The sequence below is a fragment of the Oryzias latipes genome, chromosome 9 (genome assembly GCF_002234675.1).
Source record: "Oryzias latipes chromosome 9, ASM223467v1".
Lineage (NCBI taxonomy): Eukaryota > Metazoa > Chordata > Actinopteri > Beloniformes > Adrianichthyidae > Oryzias > Oryzias latipes.
Window position 1 is genome coordinate 911,642 of NC_019867.2, and position 19,568 is coordinate 931,209.

A 19,568-nucleotide genomic window follows, 5' to 3' on the forward strand; every position below is an offset into this window, starting at 1 on the left:
GCAGACCAATGACAGCAGAGTTTGCTTCCTAAGATCTGGAAGCTCCGAGGATGTGAAAATAAAAGAAGTGCACGGCGCTGCTCCCGTGCACGTGCTTCACCTGCTCCTGTCAGGTCAAACCTCACGCCGAGCATCCAGGAAGCCATCATGAAGGCGCGCCATGGCGCCGCCTACAAACCTAGCTGGGCTGGGGCGGCACCTCTGCTGCTGCTCTGGCCTTCACCCCCCCTCCATCGTCCCCGAGCTCATCGTTCATCTAAACACCACAGCAGTGGAAACAAAAAGACGGCCTCTTCCTCCTAGCACGCCGGCGCGCGGAGCGTCCTACCTCGGAGCTGGAAATCCACGGACGCCTCAGAGGCGGCCCGCAGCACGGCCGAGCGGCGGTAGACCACGTGGACCCGGCCCTGGTCCTCCAGCTCCTGAGTGTCCTTCTCCAGCGGCTCGATGAAGTACTCGTCCGAATCTGTGCGGATCATGCCGGCCTGCAGAACAAAACCGGGTCAGAACCTGGAACCCTGAGGACATTCAGAGAGGAGCTGTTGCTCTGAGGAACAGTTTAAACATCATTGGTTGAAATAGTTATACCTTCTAAGAGGCTTACATTATTTTCTTTCCAAATAAAAGACATCCTGTAGCACAAAGGATCATTGAGGTCAGCAGTGATGTCTGTGCTTCCTGACCTCAAAAGTCTGTTTAAATGTTTTTGCACGACTCTGTTAAACTAGGAAGCAGAACTGGCTGATGGATTGTAAAGCATTATGGGTAATGTAGTCAGGGCCGGGTACAGTGCTGCAGTCAGTTTGTAACTGAGTTAAATAAAGTGAAACTTTTCTGACTGGTTTGTTCCGTTTGATGGGCCTTGTTTCCAAAAAAAAAGAATGTTTTTAATTAAAAGCTTTTTCCTTTGATTCAACCAGAAAGAAAGGGGTAAAACAGCCACAACGCAGGGGTAAAAGAGCTGCAATGGAGGGGTAAAACAGCCACATGGCCCCTAACCCCTGATCTGTTATTTTCAGGTTCTTCAGAAATCTGCTCTGAAACATACATTTTGCTGTTAAATTGTCCTTTTGAGTGAAAAAAGAGAACTTTCTATCCCACAGTGTCACATAAAGAAATCTACTTAGAATGTAGGACAATGCGAGTTAACATCATATATAGTGATTTATTCAGAAGAAGCTGTGCCTTCATAGCCGTCTGCTAATGAGGATGTCTGAAGGACACAGGAGACGCTGAACTGCTGTTCCTCACAAAGCTCTGAATCAGCAGCGTCACATTGTTTAGTGATGGCGACCTGCAGCTGATTTTGTCATTTATGGCCCAAGAAAAAGAGCTGCACTTTTTAGACCCAGAATGCACAGAATGGACGGATGCGGCCGGCGCAGGACGGCGGCGGCATCGGCAGAGCGCCATCAAAAGCACATCCATGGCGAATGATGCTGAACGTCACTGATTCAGCATCGATCGCTGAATCAGTGAATTCAGACGCCAGGAACCAAATCCAGAAACAAACGCAAAAGTTTTCACTGGAAGAAAAGGGTTCAAAAGTATCAAATGTGCTGAAAAAGTAGAAGAAAACTCTGACTTCCTGGTTCCTGAGAGAGCAGGAGGACCCCCCCATCCCGGTTCATGGAGGTGTGGGCCTGCTCTCGGATCTCCATCGTCTCCATGATCCATCCGGTGTCTGTTGTGGGGGGGCTTTCCTGCTCTCTCACACCTGGAGCAGCCTCCTCCAGCGGCAGACGGACATCGAGGGGCGGAGTCAGCTGTCAAACTTTGACAGCTGACTCCGCCTCAGTCACAGTCATCTGTTTTATATACGTCACATCACCACAGCCACGTCTGATAATGGAAGAATAGACACTATGGACTTCATTGAACTAGAAGGAAAAATCAGTTATGATGTCAGAGGTTCGGTCGGTCGTTCCTCCTGTCAGCCCGCTCCACGCCGCACATCAACTCTGATGCTCAGAACAGCTCATGTCGTCCAGTGGACCAAGTTCCACACAGGGGTGGGGGCTGCCCATGCTCTTCACTCTACACCAGGGGTGTCAGACTCCAGGCCTGGGGGGCCGGCCTCCTGCTGGTTTTCCAGAAACCATCTGATCACCTGATCAGGTGTGTTCAGCCAATAAGGATCCATCCCTCCATTCATCCATTCATCCATCCACCCATCCCTCCATCAAAAATAAAATCCTCTAGCAGGAAGCCTGAAGAAAAACAGTGTTTTCAATGAACAGAGGCAGAGCGTTCCAGCTGTTCAGAGCGTTCGATTCCCTCGGATGTGTGTAGTGGTACACCAGTAAAAGGTGAGCTGTGCTCTGATCACAGTGAATTCAAGAGGCGCTGTGGAACCACAAGAATTGACCGAGGAGGGGGGCGGGGGGGTCACCAACACTCCTTCCTGTTTCTGCAGATCCCTTGGTCCTGGATGTGGATCTTCACTGATCCACAGTTCCTGTTGATCTTTTAGACTGAGAGGCAGCGAGACAGCGTGGATCTGCAGCCGACGGTTTCATTCCGTTTATCCACTCGGCTGCAGACGGACTCCTGACTGAAACGTCAGATCCGCCGCTCTGATGTGCTGAAAACACCAGGCTGGTGATAAAAACAATGTGGCAGAAGAGTGCCGGTAATGAGACAGAAGGCTGACATTTCGATATCGATCAAAGCTGAGAGTCGCAGCTCGGCGCCCAACAGGAGACGGGAGGATATTAAAGTTCATCTTGCATGTGAAGAAGCAGCAAACAGCATATTTCCTGCACACCAGAACAGCTGTTCACATGGGAATTACATTTCTCAAATCCCTTCATGTTTGTGCTTCTATTACCGGAAAACTCTGTTTTTCCAGAGTTTCAATCAATCTGATAAAAAGCAAGCAGAGCAGAGAACTGTGTGGCTGAATGTGTCTAACAGCAGCTTCATCCTCATTTAGGGAGTGGAGATGGAAGAATAGCTGGAAGTGACTCATCTCCTCCTGCAGCGCAGACGTACCAAGACTAGAACGGCCTCCTCTCATCTGCTGACAGGAGCTGCAGAAACCTGCCCCAGCGTTCAGCAGCAGGGCAGAAAAATCCCCCAGAAAGCCCCGCAGTCACGCTGTACCCGGACAGACGCACCGGAACCATCCTCCAGAGGAGTTGAAGGATGATCTTCTCTCTTCCCTTTTAAAGCTGAAACTGAGACTAATTGAGAAAAGGAGGAAATTCAGCTTCTAGTGTAGAAAACATTGATTTCACCTTGGAGTTTCTGCAGAGCAGAGACCGTCTGAAGCTGCTGTGGCGCCGGAATCGAACTCTCGAAGGCAACAGAAGCACAAAACCCCTGCAGTCAAGTTTGAGCTAAAACCACAAATGTCTGATTTATTGAAGTTTCTCCTTTGAATTTGTTTGTTTTCCTTTATTGTAATTTAGCGCTTTTCAATCAAAAACCATGAAAACGTTTTTACGGCAGATTTCTCATTTTACGATAAATAAATAAATAAATAAATAAATAAATGGATTAGCGTTTAGCAACTTTTATTCTGAAGTTCTATTAACAGTCAAAGTTAAAGTCGCTTGTTTTCCTGTTTGATACTCCCCCCATCCCCCCATTGGTATGATCCAATGTGGACCGAGACCTACGACACGGATTCTATGACCACATCCTGAGGGGCGGAGTCTCTGGGTTTCATTGGAAGAAATTTGGCGAAGTTTGAGGAAACTTTGTATTGTTTTATTTATTTAGCGTTTTAGTTTTTTGAAGTTATTAAATACAAACTTTTACATGAAAACTACAAACTTTATGGAAAAGTACAGAACGGAGACAGAAATACACCTGAACGGCCTGCAGCTGACAATCAAAGTCCAGAAACAGACGTGATCGGTGGCTGTATGACGGCCCAAGCAGGCGGTCATGTGACCAACGGTACCAAGAACATCTAAAGTCTGGGATATTCTGCTCCGACACCAGAACCAGATCCGATGTTTCTGAACTCCAACCAAAAGAGGAGATATGAAGAGCAAGAAGACCTGAAGCACAGCATTTCTGAGGCTGACGGCTCAAAGTCACCTGTCAATCAAAAGATCCCAATCAATCATGCAAACCAGCCAAACAAGGAGTAGAACCTGGAAGCTCAACACAGCTTCTTAGCACTAGCACGGCTTTTCTTCCACCCACCTGTTAGCTAACAGAGGAGGAGAACCAAAGGAAGGAGGTGCTGCAAGCTCCGTGTGTTTGGAGGAGAACCATGAAGAAGTCTGGCAATGCATGCTGGGTAAAGGTGGAGCAGTGAGGAGCTCAGGAGCTTCAGCAGGACCAGCTGCTTCTTCTTCCTCCTGATTTTTCTGAGCTCACTTCAGACCACAGCGCCTCCTAAGGAGCAGCTGCTGGAACTGCAGGATGGTGTTCAGATGGTTCGGTCCATTCAAAAGAAACCAGATGAAGGAGTGGAATAAAGACCTTTGACCTTTAATCAAATGAAACGCAGGTTTTCCATCACAGGAACTGCACCTTTGACCAACCAAACCATTCAAGCCAACCAGTTTTCTTCATGACTGAAAAAGATTATCAGCTACAAAAAACTCTATTCCAAACTGAAATCAATGGTTTGTCTGGAGAGCAGACAGAACGACAGATGAGATGGTCCGTGTGCGATTAGGAACAGCAAGCTCCTCTGCAGCCATGGGTTCACGGCGGACTGCCGTCACCTTCCAAACCGCCGAGATCTTCAGGACCACGAGTTCATGAGAAAACGCCCCTCCTGTTCTGTGGAGTCTTTTCACACATTTCTGTTTGTTTCCATGCTGGGAGAAGCTCAGAAACAGTCCAGGGTTATTTTAGCTCAGTGTTGAAGGAGGCAACACAAACGCACACAATGACACACACACACACACACACACACAGAAAAGAGCTTCTGATGAGTCTGCATGGAGAGCTGCAGCTCATTTTTGGACATCAGTAAAATCCTCCATCCGGAGTCTGACAGCCATCAAGCTGCTGCTGACTAAAAGATGATGAAGACTCTGCACAGCGTGAAGATGTCAGAGAGAATAATGTGCCTTTAATGGAGCATCAGTCAAGCCTCAACTGTTTCTGTCTGACTGTGACAGATGAAACTCTAAGGAGGTGACGGACGTATTCTGTCAATGTTTAGAACTGAAGATTATCGGAATTACATCCGCTTTTCTACAATCAGGAATGGAAATCCCTCCTTTAGGAAACCTCCAGTCTCTCCATGTCTGGAGGTTTTATTTATTTGGTTTTATTTTTATATATTTTCCAAGTCGTTGGGGATTTGTTGAACTATCAGAAAATGTTGCTGTTAAATTTGAATTTTGACACAAACACACCATGACTGGAAGTTACTGTCAAAGTCATTTAGAGCAAATAATGCACTAAAATGTCATTTAATACTCTATAGTAAATTGTAAAATACATATTTAAAATGGTGTCAATTATATATTGAATTATAAAATGCAAAATACATTTTAATTTGAATCATGGCATCAAAAAGCCATGACAGTTTCAAACATAGATGTTTTTATTTAATATTTCATTTACTAAATTGTCATTTTTCAAACTGAATTCTAAACTGCATAATGTATTTCTTTTATATTCCAGGCCTGATTGAATATGGAAACATGAATTGAGAATTAAATTTCCTTTGAAATATGACTCAAACTCCAGTAGTTACAGGTCTGAACCAAGCATAATGAAAAAGAAAAAGAAAATACTATTTAAAAACAGGTTATAACCGGTTTGGTCCCTTTCAGGGTCACCGGGGGGGATTTTTACAAAATGAAAAAATTTCCTTTTTATGAAATCTTCTCACCAAATTCAAGTCTTTAATAGACGGAGATTTTTCATATCAATGCGTCTCTATATAAATCAAGAAACCTGATGAGTTTTTACAGAAATAAAGAAATCTGAATTTATCATAATTATGCAATCAAAACCTTTTCCACAGCAGTCTGCCGTTATCTTCCTCACTGATGAAGACAATGGTACCCGAGCACATCCCTGAGCTTTCCAACGCTTTCACATCCTAAAACTCCGGCCTGGCCGAGCGGACGGCGTCCGTCTGCCAAAAACAACACGTGCGACGGAGCGGCGGCTCCAGCTCTGCAGAAACGGCCTCTTTCAGTCCGGACTCTGAAGGAGGTGGCTGTGCAGGCGCTCGCTCTGGACGGAGCGCGGACACTGCCACCTTTCACCTGCAGTGTTGTTCAAAGGTGTGTTTGTTTTCAAGAATGTGAGCAAACCTTCGTCATCCGGACATTTTTATCTGCACTCTTTAAAGAAACTGACTTTGTTTTCAACTAACTACAAAACAAAGAAAAGGAAATAAATTCTTAAAGACAGAATTGGATTTTTCTTTAAGGATCCACGCTGGACCTAAAATAAGATTCAGGCTCTGAATGCCTGAAAGGACAACTAAACACGGGGCTTTTCTGGAGTTTATATAGGTCACCATTAAAAATATGGAAATAAATAAATCCCACACTGGACCCTCAGCTGCAGAGCAGAAACCCGCAGCAGAACCTCAAAGCGTTTACCCAAACAGCCGTGGGGTCAAACCTGAGCAACAAGGCGGGTCTGAGTCAACATGGAGAGCGGGGCTGAATAAAGCTCTTGTGTGCGCCGCACTTCTCTGCAAAGCGGAACCGGCTCCATTTCTCTTTCAAAGGGATTTTTCTTTGCTGCTTTGGAACCGAGTGCGTCCAAAACATCTCCACGCCTTGGGTCAGACCTTCCCCTACAGGTTTCCTCATCCAGCGGCATTGGGAGATGTCCAGCTCTTTTGGAACCCTGGGCAGATAAAGGTCCGCTCTGGTCTGAGTCTGGCCCGGTTCTGTCAGCAGGGGAAGCAGTCCGGCTCCCTGGAGACGGGCCCAAGCTGTTTCACAGCAGCTTTCCAGGCGGTTTGTCACACCTTGATGGGTTGCTGACGCTGCTGCGGCGTTCCCTGAACCGGACCTCAGTAGCCTCAGCCCGGTCCACATGTCTAAAATGATCCTGAAGTACTGCTGCTCAGCATGCAACACTACACACTCCAGTACACAGTATGTACACACACATGCATCTGCCCGCACTAACACCACCTTGCAGATAAACCTGTAAGCAGACAATACAACCTCAACCACTGCTCAATTTCCAGCAGAATTTTAACAAAATAATTGGATCAAACTCGTAGATTAACTGGAGTCACTCCAGTCGTGTCCTTCCGATTTAGACTCTCCAGCCAATCGTGGCTTTCGGCTGTTTCTCCCTGACAGGTAATCGATCAGGTCTACGTTCTGATTCACGTTTTGTCGGAACAGAAGTTCGTTTGCCCTCCAGCATGGTGGACAGGAAGTTCTGTCTTTTTCATCCCCACTCTTTAATAACCCTTGTTCCATCCTAGGCACTTTAACGTTGGGAGTCGGGTCATCTAGACCCACTAGACAGTGCTCTGAAATCAATGATTTGTGATCTTCACTGGTGTCCATGGATTACATGAAATCTTTCCACCTTTGTCCACCTTTGTCATGGTAGGGAGAACACCTCAATGGAAGGGGGGGTCATCTAAGATAGCACAAGGGTTACGGCTGCTTGAGTTCCTTGGTGACACTCCATTCTCTTCCTGACATCAGCCCCTGCGTGCAGTGCTGCCCCCTGGTGGATCTTTGACTCCTGCAGTGGAGATTTCTCCATCAGAAAGTTCTCCAGAAAAGACTGAACAAAACTGAGGAAGCGTCCAGGACACCAAGTGGGCGGCAGTGGCTCAGGCGGTTGAGCAGGTCATCCAATGATGGAAGGGTCAGCGGTTCGATCCCCGCTCCTCCCAGCCAACTGTTGTTGTGTCGTTGGGCAGGACACTTCACCCTCCCTGCCTCCAATGTGGCTCCACTGGTGTGTGAATGATCCCGGTGATGGTCAGAGGGGCCGTAGGGGCAGACTGGCAACCACGCCTCTGTCCGTCTGCCCCAGGACAGCTGTGGCTCCAACAGTAGTCATCACCAAGAATGAATGAGGAGTGAATGAATAATGGACTCACATTGTAAACGCTTTGAGAGTCTGGAAAAGCACGAATAAATCCATTATTATTATTAAGTGGAGCTGAAGAGTCAAACTCACTTCCTGTCTTTCTGGGTAAATACGTGAAAACGTCTGCAGAAGGGGAAAGAAAGTCCATTTCTGACCGAACGGGAAGTTCACACGGAGGGAAGATGGGAAAGAGCGTGCGCCCTGGTTGTGGCATCTGGAGGTCACAGCATTCTTCCTGTGTCTATTCTGATGCTGCTGTAAGTGGGTTAGGGGCTCTCCGTTCATCTGTGACCTACAAACTGTTACTCCTGAGCCTCTGCAGCCTCTGCAGCCCCATGATGGACGCCTGCACCCAGAGCAGGTGTGTATCTGGGACAAAATGCCATCATCATGCCTCATGAACAGACCCATGCAGGCCCAGGAGGGCCAGGAGCCCATATATCTGCATCAAGACACCGCGCTCCATAAAGGGCGGCTGCCTCTTCTCTCACAGGAGGTGGAAGGAGGTCCAAGTTCAATCTGTACCTGTAATTGATCTGTTAGCATTCAAAGCAGCATCAGATGATTCAAACCATCCCTCCTGGGTTTTACCTTCATCTGAGAGGCCATGGTGGGATTGATCGTCCAGAATGTGGCCAGAGCTGTCATTTCTTTTCTGTCTACCCTTTTCTTTTGGGGGTCATGTGGATTTAATGATTGTTGCTCACGTGTTTACAGGAAGAAGATGCTGATCTGATTATGGGCTAAACCAAACTCACAACTGCAGGACAGATGGACGTCAGAAGCTGAAGGCCGTGACTCACAGCCTCTGCGTATGTTTTGTGTATATAGCACGGATTCAAGTTGGTCACACGTGAACATACGTGGAAAAGTTGTGGCCTTCACGCAAAATTCTCACATCTGTTTTCTGAGGAATGAACCACGTTAAAACCGCGGAAGAAATACAAATAAACCACGCAAAGAAACACATAAACCCACGTCACACATGAACCGTGCGTCATTATTGCGCTGTTTTCATTACAAATATTAGTCATTTGTGTGTCAATTACATAATTTGAACATGATATGTGAGCCTCATCCGTGATCTAAAAGTTAAACGTGGTTCATGCAGGAAAAGTTCGTTAGACATTCCTGGAAGAGGAATGAATTTTGCAGTGGATAGCCACAAATATGCGTAAGAATCGTGCACAAAATTCATGCACAATTGCTTAAGATTTATGCTATAATTGTGTATAAACTACAAAAAATATGCATAAACTGTGTCATTTTTAACCAACCAAAAATTATGAACGGCTCCAAAGCAAATTCACGTAAAGACCCATCGGACGAAACCCTCGCCGGACGTCTGAGTACAGCGACAAATGACGAACACAAGAAACATTTGTGAATTACGTCCATCACGCATGTATCACGAAATATCGAAATTTCATACGTGGAGAATGTGTAAAATGTTCATAGCGGCTGTGTGACACGGCCTTAGGATCTGTTTGGCCGACTGCTGCTTCCACAGAAACAATACCGTCATCGACCTCAAAGAGGACGAGGATCTCAGCACCGTTATGGGCGGAGCTTGAGGTTGGCGGATGGACGTGGCGTTAACATTTGTGGAGGTTTTCTTCAGAAAAGTTCTTCACCTGCTGAATGTGAACGTTCATCCCTGACGCCAGCAGAACAAAGGAAACCAAAGACGTGAAGCAGAAATGGGTCTGAGTAAAAACTTGAAGAACAGATCCCGAAACATTTTCAGATTTGGTGACCCTAACCTGATGACCATTTGAGTAGCCCCCTTTCTTTGTCTTTTTTTCTTCTTCAGCCCCATAAGAGTAGATGCTAAAACGACCTGATCTGGCCAGGTGGGTCGGTCCGCTTCAGTCTTTGGTTTTCTCCTACGAGCGTCTCGTGTGAAACCAAACCAGATGAAGGGCGTTCCAACAAGAAGAGTCCAGATGAAGAACCAGTGAAGGAATATGTGGAGCAGAGAAAAGGGGAGTGGTCTTCCTTGATGTTCCCCGTCTGCAAAAAGCCTGTTTTCTAAAAGAGCGTGCAGAAGAGTCGAGGGTCGAGTCTGTGGAAGAAGCTTAGAGTCTGATTCCCAGGAAAGGCCCAGTTTGTAATGTACACAACGCAACGGCCCAGCAGGGACCCTCATCCTGCTGTTTAACCCACCGGCCGTCTGTTTTGTTTCCCGGTGAGAACAGGCAGCAGCTGGCGGCGCCAAACGCTCCACAAAGCAGATCTGCTCCACGCCAGCAGCAGCCAGACGCCTTCGCTGATCAAAGAGGAGCAGTGTGAGCCTGTGGAGGGGGAGATTTCCCACTTGAACAAATGGGGGGTTGACATAAACAAGGCTCCTAATGGATGATAATTTGGTTCCACAGCTGTTGGCAGGTTTACTCGGCGACGTGGCAGAATGATGATGTGAGTGAGTTCCACAAACCGCTGTCAGCAGCAGATAAGAGGATCGGATCCTAGATTCAGTTCACTCTGGATGAACGGCCAGCTTTAGAGACGGCCTGGGCGCTCCGTGTTCAGGTCAAACATCCACCACCTGACATCACAGTTCACTCATGATGAAGCCGCCCATCGACTGCACCTAAACTACATCCACCCCTTTCTGGCAGCTTCAGGTCTCGGGTGAGATGCCAGCAGAGGAAGTTGAAAGGGTTTCAAAAACATTTTCCAAACCCGCTCAATCCCTTTCAGGGTCACGCCGTTACTGGAGCCTATCCCAGCCACTGTCTGCTGAGGCCGGGGTGTGTCCTAGCAGTGTCGGAACATTTTGCGATGGGTGTTGGAATGTTTCGTGACCGGGGTCAGAGATCGCATTTCTTCATTTTAGTTGACTTGAAAGCAAGTTGGACCATTTTCCTCTGAGCTGTTTGCTTATGTAGCATGAGCCCTAGTGGTTACGTGATAAACTTATGGACATGTTCACCTTCAATCCTGTAAAAGGGTCTAGTCCCGTGACCCTACGGGGTTGTCCGGTCCGTGGAGGGTCGTACAGAGGAGCGGCTGCATCTTAAGGGGAGCTCAGGTGTGTCTCGTAGTTCCCTTAAGGCTCGTAGGGCCACCTTAAGTGACGTCATACTAATGGAGTGTCCCATTGTTGTGATTGTGGTAAGTGTCTCATGAAGCATATAAGGATAGTGGAGGTTCCACGTAGGGGTGATGCTGTCGCACGGCATCCTTAAGGTATCTGATGCAGCCCAGCTTCAGTCCACAAACCAACAAAGACTTTGACTTTAAAGAAAATGATCCAAGTTTCACAGACAACAGTTTGAGCAGAAGTGAATCTGGTTCTTCAGCTGATGCTCTTCTGGTCTGCTGCCTGAACAGGCCGGAGGACACGCCCACCGCCTCTGCGGGGAAGGCCAGCAGTCTGGCTGTGATTAGGATGCAGTAAAACTCACATGTAGAGAGGGCTACTACCTGAGATGAAAGGCTCCTGACCCACAAGCAGGAGCTCTTTCAGGAGAAAACACTTGTTTGGAGCGTTTGATGTCACGACCCACGCTGCTTTATGGCTCAGCTCCAAGCCGAGCAGCAGAGATGACAGGACTGAGGTTCAAACGCCACCTACATGTTCACTTGACTTGTGAAAAAAGTCATTTTCTTCAGCAGGTATAGCTAATTAACTCTTTCAAAATTGAGAAAGTTCAGTATTTGTATTTTAGGCTCCACCCACTTTTATAGAGGCATCTTATTGGTCAGTTTTTAACATGAATAACTTGAGAATTATCAAGAAGATGTAAAAAAAAAGTATCAGATCCAGAACAGCTGTTTGTTTCTCTGTAGAAGTCTGTGGGATTTTGGCTTCTTTTAGCCACTTCCTGTGGGGGCGGGGTCACTCAGTCCAGTTCTCATGTACAGTCAATGGGATGAACTGGAAGAATCTCATCAAGTACTCTAACGTTTGTCTGATGAATGAATTTATAAGCATAACATAAGAAGTATGTGTATATGGGCAGCAGTGTAGCTAAGGCGGCAGAGCAGGTCGTCCAACAACCGAAGGGTTGGCGGTTCGATCCCCGCTCTCCACCGAGCGCGGCTAGTCTGCAGCTCACCGCTCCCCCCATGGGGATGGGTCAAAATACAGAGAAGAATTTCCCCATTGTGGGATAAATAAAGTCAATTAAAAAAACAAAGTAGCTCACAGAGGAAGACGAGGGTCCGCCCGAGCAGACCGGATCTTCCCTCAGCCAAAAAGTGTCTTTGGTCCAAAACCTTTTCTGTAACAGCAGCACAGGAATGGAACTCTGTTCCCCCAAACATCCAAGAACTGCCATCACATCCTGACACATCCACTTCTCACCCAAAAGACCGTCTCCAACCGAGCCGCCAGAAATGTCCTGAGGCTCAAAGCAAAGCTTGTATTGTTAGGAAGACATATTCACCATCTGTCCAGGTAGAGCAGATGAGAACGCAAAGGCAGGTGTGTCTGTTTGCAGAGATGCTTTCTAACGTCGCTGTCCAGAAACCCAAGAAAATACCAAAAACAAGGTTTTCTAACAACAAGAAGGCAAACATCTCATGAGAGAATCCGTCAGCATCCTTCTGAAGAGCAGAGAGGAAGAAGACATGGAGGAAATGCTGACATCCAGAACCTCCAGAACCTCCAGAACCATGTTTGGTGGTTTCTGTGTAAAGTAACACGGCCATAAACGTGTTACAAAAAGAAAACATACCAATTCTTTCATTTGAACCGGAGCAGAGTTTTCTTGTTGGATGTAGTTTTTTATCATTTTTCTGCCCAAAATTCAACAGAAAACATTCAGTGAGGAGAAAGTGAGAACCTCTGCCTCACCGCTTGAATCCAAACGTCCAAACGCACCTGAAGGTCACATTTGCATGGCCTCCTCTAACATCCCACCTTCACGCTGCAGCTTCATTATTAAAGGAAATTATAATTAACTGTTCAATTCAGAAAATCATTAATAGAAAACCTGAGGAGTTTCTGTCTCTCTTTCCGTGTTTCTGTTATAATCATTCAGCTGGAAGTTCCTATGATGTTTTGAGTCTTTTTCTTTTGACTTTTGTCACATTTCTGTCCGTCTTTCTTTAGCTGTTTGTCTGTTTCTGTGTTTGAAATCAATGGAAAGTGGTCTGATCTGATCTGAAATGAGGATTTCTCTGCAGATTCTTCGTGCTGAACGATCCTGTTTTTAAAGTAGTGATGCAGCCTGACTGTTAGAAAGGAGGGAATGAGACAGTAGGTGCGGTTCTATGTGCAAAATATCTCTGATCGGATCAAAGATCGGATTAGAATTGAACTGTGTAGAACTTTATTGATTAGAACAAAGGTTTCCATCCGCCACACCTTCAGTCAGAATAAATCATTTGGACATGCGCAGAACTCTCTAAAATACTGGAAACCGCCGTAGAAGAAGAAATATTGAGTTCTGTAGTAAACAAAGAAACCTGCAGCATAGAGCCAGATGATCTTCTACGCGTCATTTTATTATTGTTAGGATTATTATGAAGTGCCTGTCATCATTTTATTATTTCTTCTTGGTGGAACGGAGCTGGAAGAAGCCTTAGGATTAGGCTAATACGTGCTAACAACACGCACTTCCGGATGTGGGAATAACATCCACCTTTATTCCGTCTGGACACGCCTGGAAACATGAATTCACAGGATTGTTTCCACGGTTTCTCAGGACCGAGCAGCATCTCTGCATTCAAAGGCGCCTCCCTCAGCTCACACACCGTCCCAGAGCCGCTCTCTGCTCTGAGGCCCGGTTCTACGGAGTCCAGCAGCACTTGCAGCGGTCCAAAGCCTCCTCCGGAGCCACGCCCTAACAAAGGACCCTCCCCAGCCCGCAAACGCGAAGCTACGAGTCTGGCTGCTCTGCTCAGAGACACGGTTAGCTGAGGTGGAGCGGGCGGCCGGTCCTGTTGGTGCTCCAAAGCCTCCTCTGGAGCCACACCGTCTATGCATGACCTAAACCAGAGCAGGAATCACCCACGGTCAGAATAAACGCTTTATGTGCACCACCATCAGGTCAACAATCAGCAGAACCCACCCATCTCAATCACAAAGAAATGTCCCTTATCAATACTTCACCATCACTTACCACACGCACCACAGTGCTACGTTCCATTTTCATGACGTCCCTTGAGGTGACCATACGACCTGAAAGGAACACCTGAGCTCCTCTTCAGATGCAGCCGCTTTAGGGACAACCCAAAATAACCACAGAACCCGTACGGGTCGACCCCCCCAAACGGGTTCATGTGACAAAGGCTTTAATAAATACCATTGGTTATATGTTATTTACTTGTTGAAAAAGGAGCCGGCCTCATTATTTGCTAAAGTAAAAAACTATTTGTGTTTAAATAAAAATGCTCCTCCTGTCAAGAATAAAAATCTCAGGTGAGACGCCGGACGCTGCGGGTGAGACGCGGCCTTCAGCCTAAACGTGACGTATAGCTTCCTTTGTTTTTTACCCTCAATAATCTCAGTTTAGGATTTATGACTAAAGGTTTCCTTTTGGGTCATTTTAAACTGCAGACATGAAGCATTAAGTGTCTTTAAAGCATAACATTTTTCACCAAATGATTTTTTTCTTTTTAGTTAACAGCAAACAAAGATCCACATTTATATGTGTTCAAGAATGTTTGGAAGGTTTTGAAGGTTGAACGCTCTGTTTGGAAGTCACAGTGTTCCCTCATCTTCAGGTATAAAATAAGAAATCAAGGAGGACTTTTGGGACATTTTTCCGTCTGCTGCTGCTTTGATGCCACTCAGAAGCAGGAACACGCGTGTTCAGGGAGGCCATTATGGCCAAACATCTTCTTGATTATACAAAATGACAGCAGAGTGAAGTCCTGCTTGGCTTTAATGTTCCAAATGATATTCCAAAAGTCTTGTGTTCAGACTCGACGCCTGAAGGCAGCATGGAGCCCAGAGAGCCGCTCATTAAAGCCGCTCTGACCGGACTCATCCCTGAACTCCTTGTTTTACTGTTGGAAATACAAATCAGATGTAAGATCAGAAAGTGGGAGGTCAGCAGGTCAACGCCCCCAATGTTTTCTACCCGGAGCTCGCCGGAACGCCGCCGTTCCATCCTGAGACAAATCGAGGTTCCCTCTGATAACGGGAGCACCTCTGACCTCCAACAAGCACTAATCTGTCCGGCTTAGAATCAGAGCAGCTCAGGAGCAGCCGCTGCTTTGACTGCCTGATTGTCCCTGTCAGCGAGGGGGGGTCACCTCCAAGGACCACCCAGGAACCTGAAGGCCCACGTCTGATTTGAGGCTACCGGCAGTTTCCGTCGGCCACACGCTCTGATTTAGCAGAAGCTGGAGGCAGAGAAACGTTGAGACGTGTCCAACGGATGACCCACTTATTCTGGAGAATCCTCACGCGTGTTCCCCTGAGTCCAGCGCCGAACAAAGTGTTGGAAATGCAGCAGTAAAAACAGCTGGGGGGGGGGCATCCTGAGAAATCTTTAAAAGCAGCTGATTTCACAACCTGAGCCTTAATCAAAACCTGCCGCTCTGAGAGGGAACAGAAAACGGGGGGCGGGGCTTCACTGAGCGACAAGTGAGAGGCTGTTCTCTGCTTTGTCTGTTCATGACCTCAAAACATGAAAGAAGCTTTTCTCCCAGCATAAACAAAGAAATCAATCACATGTTTGACAACTGAAGGTGGAGTTCCCTGGAGGCTCATGCCAGTGGAACGTACCATTGTGGTGTTGCATGCCAGTGGAACGTACCATTGTGGTGTTGCATGCTAGTGGAACGTACCATTGTGGTGTTGCATGCCAGTGGAACGTACCATTGTGGTGTTGCATGCTAGTGGAACGTACCATTGTGGTGTTGCATGCTAGTGGAACGTACCATTGTGGTGTTGCATGCCAGTGGAACGTACCACTGTGGTGTTGCATGCTAGTGGAACGTACCATTGTGGTGTTGCATGCTAGTGGAACGTACCATTGTGGTGTTGCATGCCAGTGGAACGTACCATTGTGGTGTTGCATGCCAGTGGAACGTACCATTGTGGTGTTGCATGCTAGTGGAACGTACCATTGTGGTGTTGCATGCTAGTGGAATGTACCATTGTGGTGTTGCATGCCAGTGGAACGTACCATTGTGGTGTTGCATGCTAGTGGAATGTACCATTGTGGTGTTGCATGCTAGTGGAACGTACCATTGTGGTGTTGCATGCCAGTGGAACATACCATTGTGGTGTTGCATGCCAGTGGAACGTACCATTGTGGTGTTGCATGCTAGTGGAATGTACCATTGTGGTGTTGCATGCCAGTGGAACGTACCATTGTGGTGTTGCATGCTAGTGGAATGTACCATTGTGGTGTTGCATGCTAGTGGAACGTACCATTGTGGTGTTGCATGCCAGTGGAACGTACCATTGTGGTGTTGCATGCTAGTGGAACGTACCATTGTGGTGTTGCATGCCAGTGGAACGTACCATTGTGGTGTTGCATGCCAGTGGAACGTACCATTGTGGTGTTGCATGCTAGTGGAACGTACCATTGTGGTGTGTGTGGTAACCATCAAGAAGTACTGGTAAGGATAAGGGACGTTCCACACACTTATGGTAGGGCTGATGCTGTCGTACGGCGTCCTGACACCACGCTCTAGTCGTCAAGGTGTGAGAACTGACTGACCGCATCCACGCTGCATGCACGGGGTGTGCACGTGATTTCTCATTTCTAACAGTCAGGCTGCAGCGAGGAGCGTGCACGTGAACAAATATTTTGTGTCTACGGGCTGACTGAGCGGTCTGCCATGTTTTTTCTGGGTCACCTGTGTGTCCGTACAGGTTTGATCATCTTTTACCTTCAGACGCCCCGTTTCCACCCCTAAGGCAGTTTACGTCTCACAGACGTACACGTCAGACCATGAAACCTTAAGGTTTGAGCCCAAACTGCAGGGAAAGACTTGAACCTTGACTTGGAGCTGTTTATAGAGCGAGTCGTGATCGTCTGTGGTTGATATCAATAAAACTGCTAAATTATGAATCTGTGCTGTTTCCTTTGACTTTAACAGTTCCAACAACAGAACTCAGACCAGCAACTTCACCAGAGTTTAGGAACACAAACAGGATATTTAGCCCTTTTTCTAATGAAAATTCCAAATGTTAATCAACGTTTGAAGATGAGCGGATCATCAGCAGGACATCATCCAGCAAACACCCCCCTCCTTGAATTCAACAAACAGGTTCCTGGAGCCTGGCGGGTTCTGAATGCTTCGCCCCCCAACAGGACAGAGGAACCTCAACCTTGACTTTCACATTCTGCAGCAGTCCATGAGCAGCAGCATAACTCCTGCAGCTCCTTTGTCTCCGGACAGAGTTTCACTTTCAAATGAACAACGTCAGGTTTGGCCTCTGAGAAGCTTCAGTGACCTTCTCCAGGAGAAGTCGACTTCAGCCATTTCCCATTGACTCCTGAGTGTTTTATGAGGCCTGATGGGGAGGATAGGACAGCATACTTTGCAACACAAAAGAACCTGGTGTTTAATGGTGGGGAGAGGATGGGAGTGATTCAATAGAGGACCACTCACCCATGTGGGACCACTCATCCCAGCTGCAGGACTGAGGAGCTGCTCCAATAACAACCACAAGAGCCTGACGTCACCAGAAGCTAACCTCTGGAGGTTCTGCTTCCAGCTTTCATAAATCAACAGAGGAGTAAGAGCTTTAACAGCCGTGGAAGACTTACCAATCCGTCACAGTTGTTGATGGCAACCGAGGCCCCCGGCATGTCTGTGATGTCACCCACGAAGTTACAGTCTGTTTTCAGGAACTCGCGCCGCAGTATCCTCTCAGTCCCGTTTGCAAACTCCATCTGATTGGTCCCGATGCCAGAATAAACCCCAGCAGCATCGCTCGCGTTGGAAAAGCCTTCAACCTTATCGTGCCACTCCACCATGGCGCCAGGCGCTACCAGCCTGGTGTTGGGACGCAGGCGGAGGTGGAACTCCTTGCCAAAGGCAGTGATGTTGAAAAAGAGACTCTGCTCAGACTCGCCGGGGGCTGGCGCCTCCCTCTTGACGCGCTGCTTGTGTTTTGCTGACAGCAGGTGTGACAGGAAGTGACCACGGGAGTCCGTGCTGAAGGGCGTGATCAGACCGTACTCCTTCAGGCGACTCCTCAGCTGGTCTGCAGAACAAAACAACAGAGTTTCACCTTCATGCCACTTTGACACAATGCTGTCACTTCCTCACAAACACCACGAAAAAGCTGACCACTTGAGATTCTTTAATGCTTGTTTGCACAAAAAAACCAAATGAGTGAAAACTGAACGATTCTGAACCACTGACATGTGATACCTGGACCCAGTCAGTGTGACGTCATCCATAGAAAAGCCCAAGCCCATTTAGTCACCTTTATTTACAATACGGACGCCACCATGTCAGTTAGCAGTGATGGGTCTGACTCAACGTTTCTATGGCAACCACTCTCACCCAATCAGAAGTAAGCCTGTCAGAAGGCCACACCCCTACCACTTGAAGGCAGGCTACACGAAATGCATCGAATGTTTTGATCATTACTGAGGCATCTACTTGGTCGCTTTGAGTTCTTTGTCTTCTAGCCCACACCCCAACAGGCTCCACCCACTTTTACTGAGGCATCTGATTGGTCATTTTAAAACTTGAACACGTTGAAATACAGAAAAGGTATCCTGAAAAAACAGAGGATTATGAAGATGTTAAAAATGGTATCAGAGTTAGCTATGTTAGCATTTAGGCCTATGCTTGTTACATTTTTTTTTTACTTTTTTTGTGATCTCCAACTTTTTAACCCCATGAAATCTCATGTGACGTTAGTATTTTCCCCAAACATTGGTCTTTTATGGAGATGCGTTTCACTCTTTTTTAGCTACATTAGCATTTAGCATGTGTGCTTTCTGGCAAAAAACTAAGACGCAATTATTACTACTTTAAGTTGACGACCAAAAGGTTGATTGTTGCCTTTGAGACTTTTCATAAAAGGAACAGCGATAGGTTGGCCATGGTGCAGTGGTAGGGTGGTCAACCCATGATCGTAACATTGCTGGTTCGATTCCCGCCTTGCCCGCCCATGCGTCGAAGTGCCCCTGGGCAAGACGCCAAACCTCAGCTTGCCTCTGGTGGAAGGCTGGCACCAGCCATCAGTGTGTGAGTGACACTGTCGACACCATTTCCCATCAGACAATCGTCCATTTCATTTATTACTTAAAGTAGCATTTTTTATTTAGGAGGAAAAAAATCACTGAAATAATAATATACTAAACAAAAACAACACAAAAATGTAATCTAGTAAAATAGATGAGTCACATGAAAAAGTGGAATCCTTTATCAGACATTGTGCGGTTTCCACAGACAGGACCAGGAGAACCAGGCGTGTAGCGTCCATCAGCATCATTAGGAGGAGGGACTGGTTAGAATCCAGATTTGGAGCAGTCCTTGAATAATCAGAGTAGAACTGCGACTCTGGAGTCTAAGAGCAGAGTTTAAAGTGGAGTTTGGGAATTTGATGCAAACAGAGATGAAGCTGAGAGTGGAGGCTGCAGGCTGGCAGAGGACATTTCATCAGCAGCCGCTTTCTGCTGTGT

The 19,568-nt window shown here is 46.9% G+C and overlaps 1 protein-coding gene across 4 annotated transcripts in view; it reads right to left on the reverse strand.

Annotated features, from left to right (window-relative positions):
- LOC101167013 (A disintegrin and metalloproteinase with thrombospondin motifs 3) overlaps positions 1–19,568 on the reverse strand; it is a 112,967-nt gene that overhangs the window by 80,260 nt on the left and 13,139 nt on the right. For 3 of the 4 annotated variants that reach the window (XM_023958119.1, XM_023958118.1, XM_023958120.1), the window contains exons 3-4: positions 17,694–18,133; positions 329–485 (exon numbers count right to left, since the gene is read on the reverse strand). In XM_023958119.1, coding sequence (XP_023813887.1) covers positions 329–485; positions 17,694–18,133 — 597 coding nt within the window. Of the gene's footprint in view, positions 1–328; positions 486–4,158; positions 4,312–17,693; positions 18,134–19,568 lie in introns of those variants that run through there. The other variant, XM_023958121.1, reaches the window with a different exon arrangement.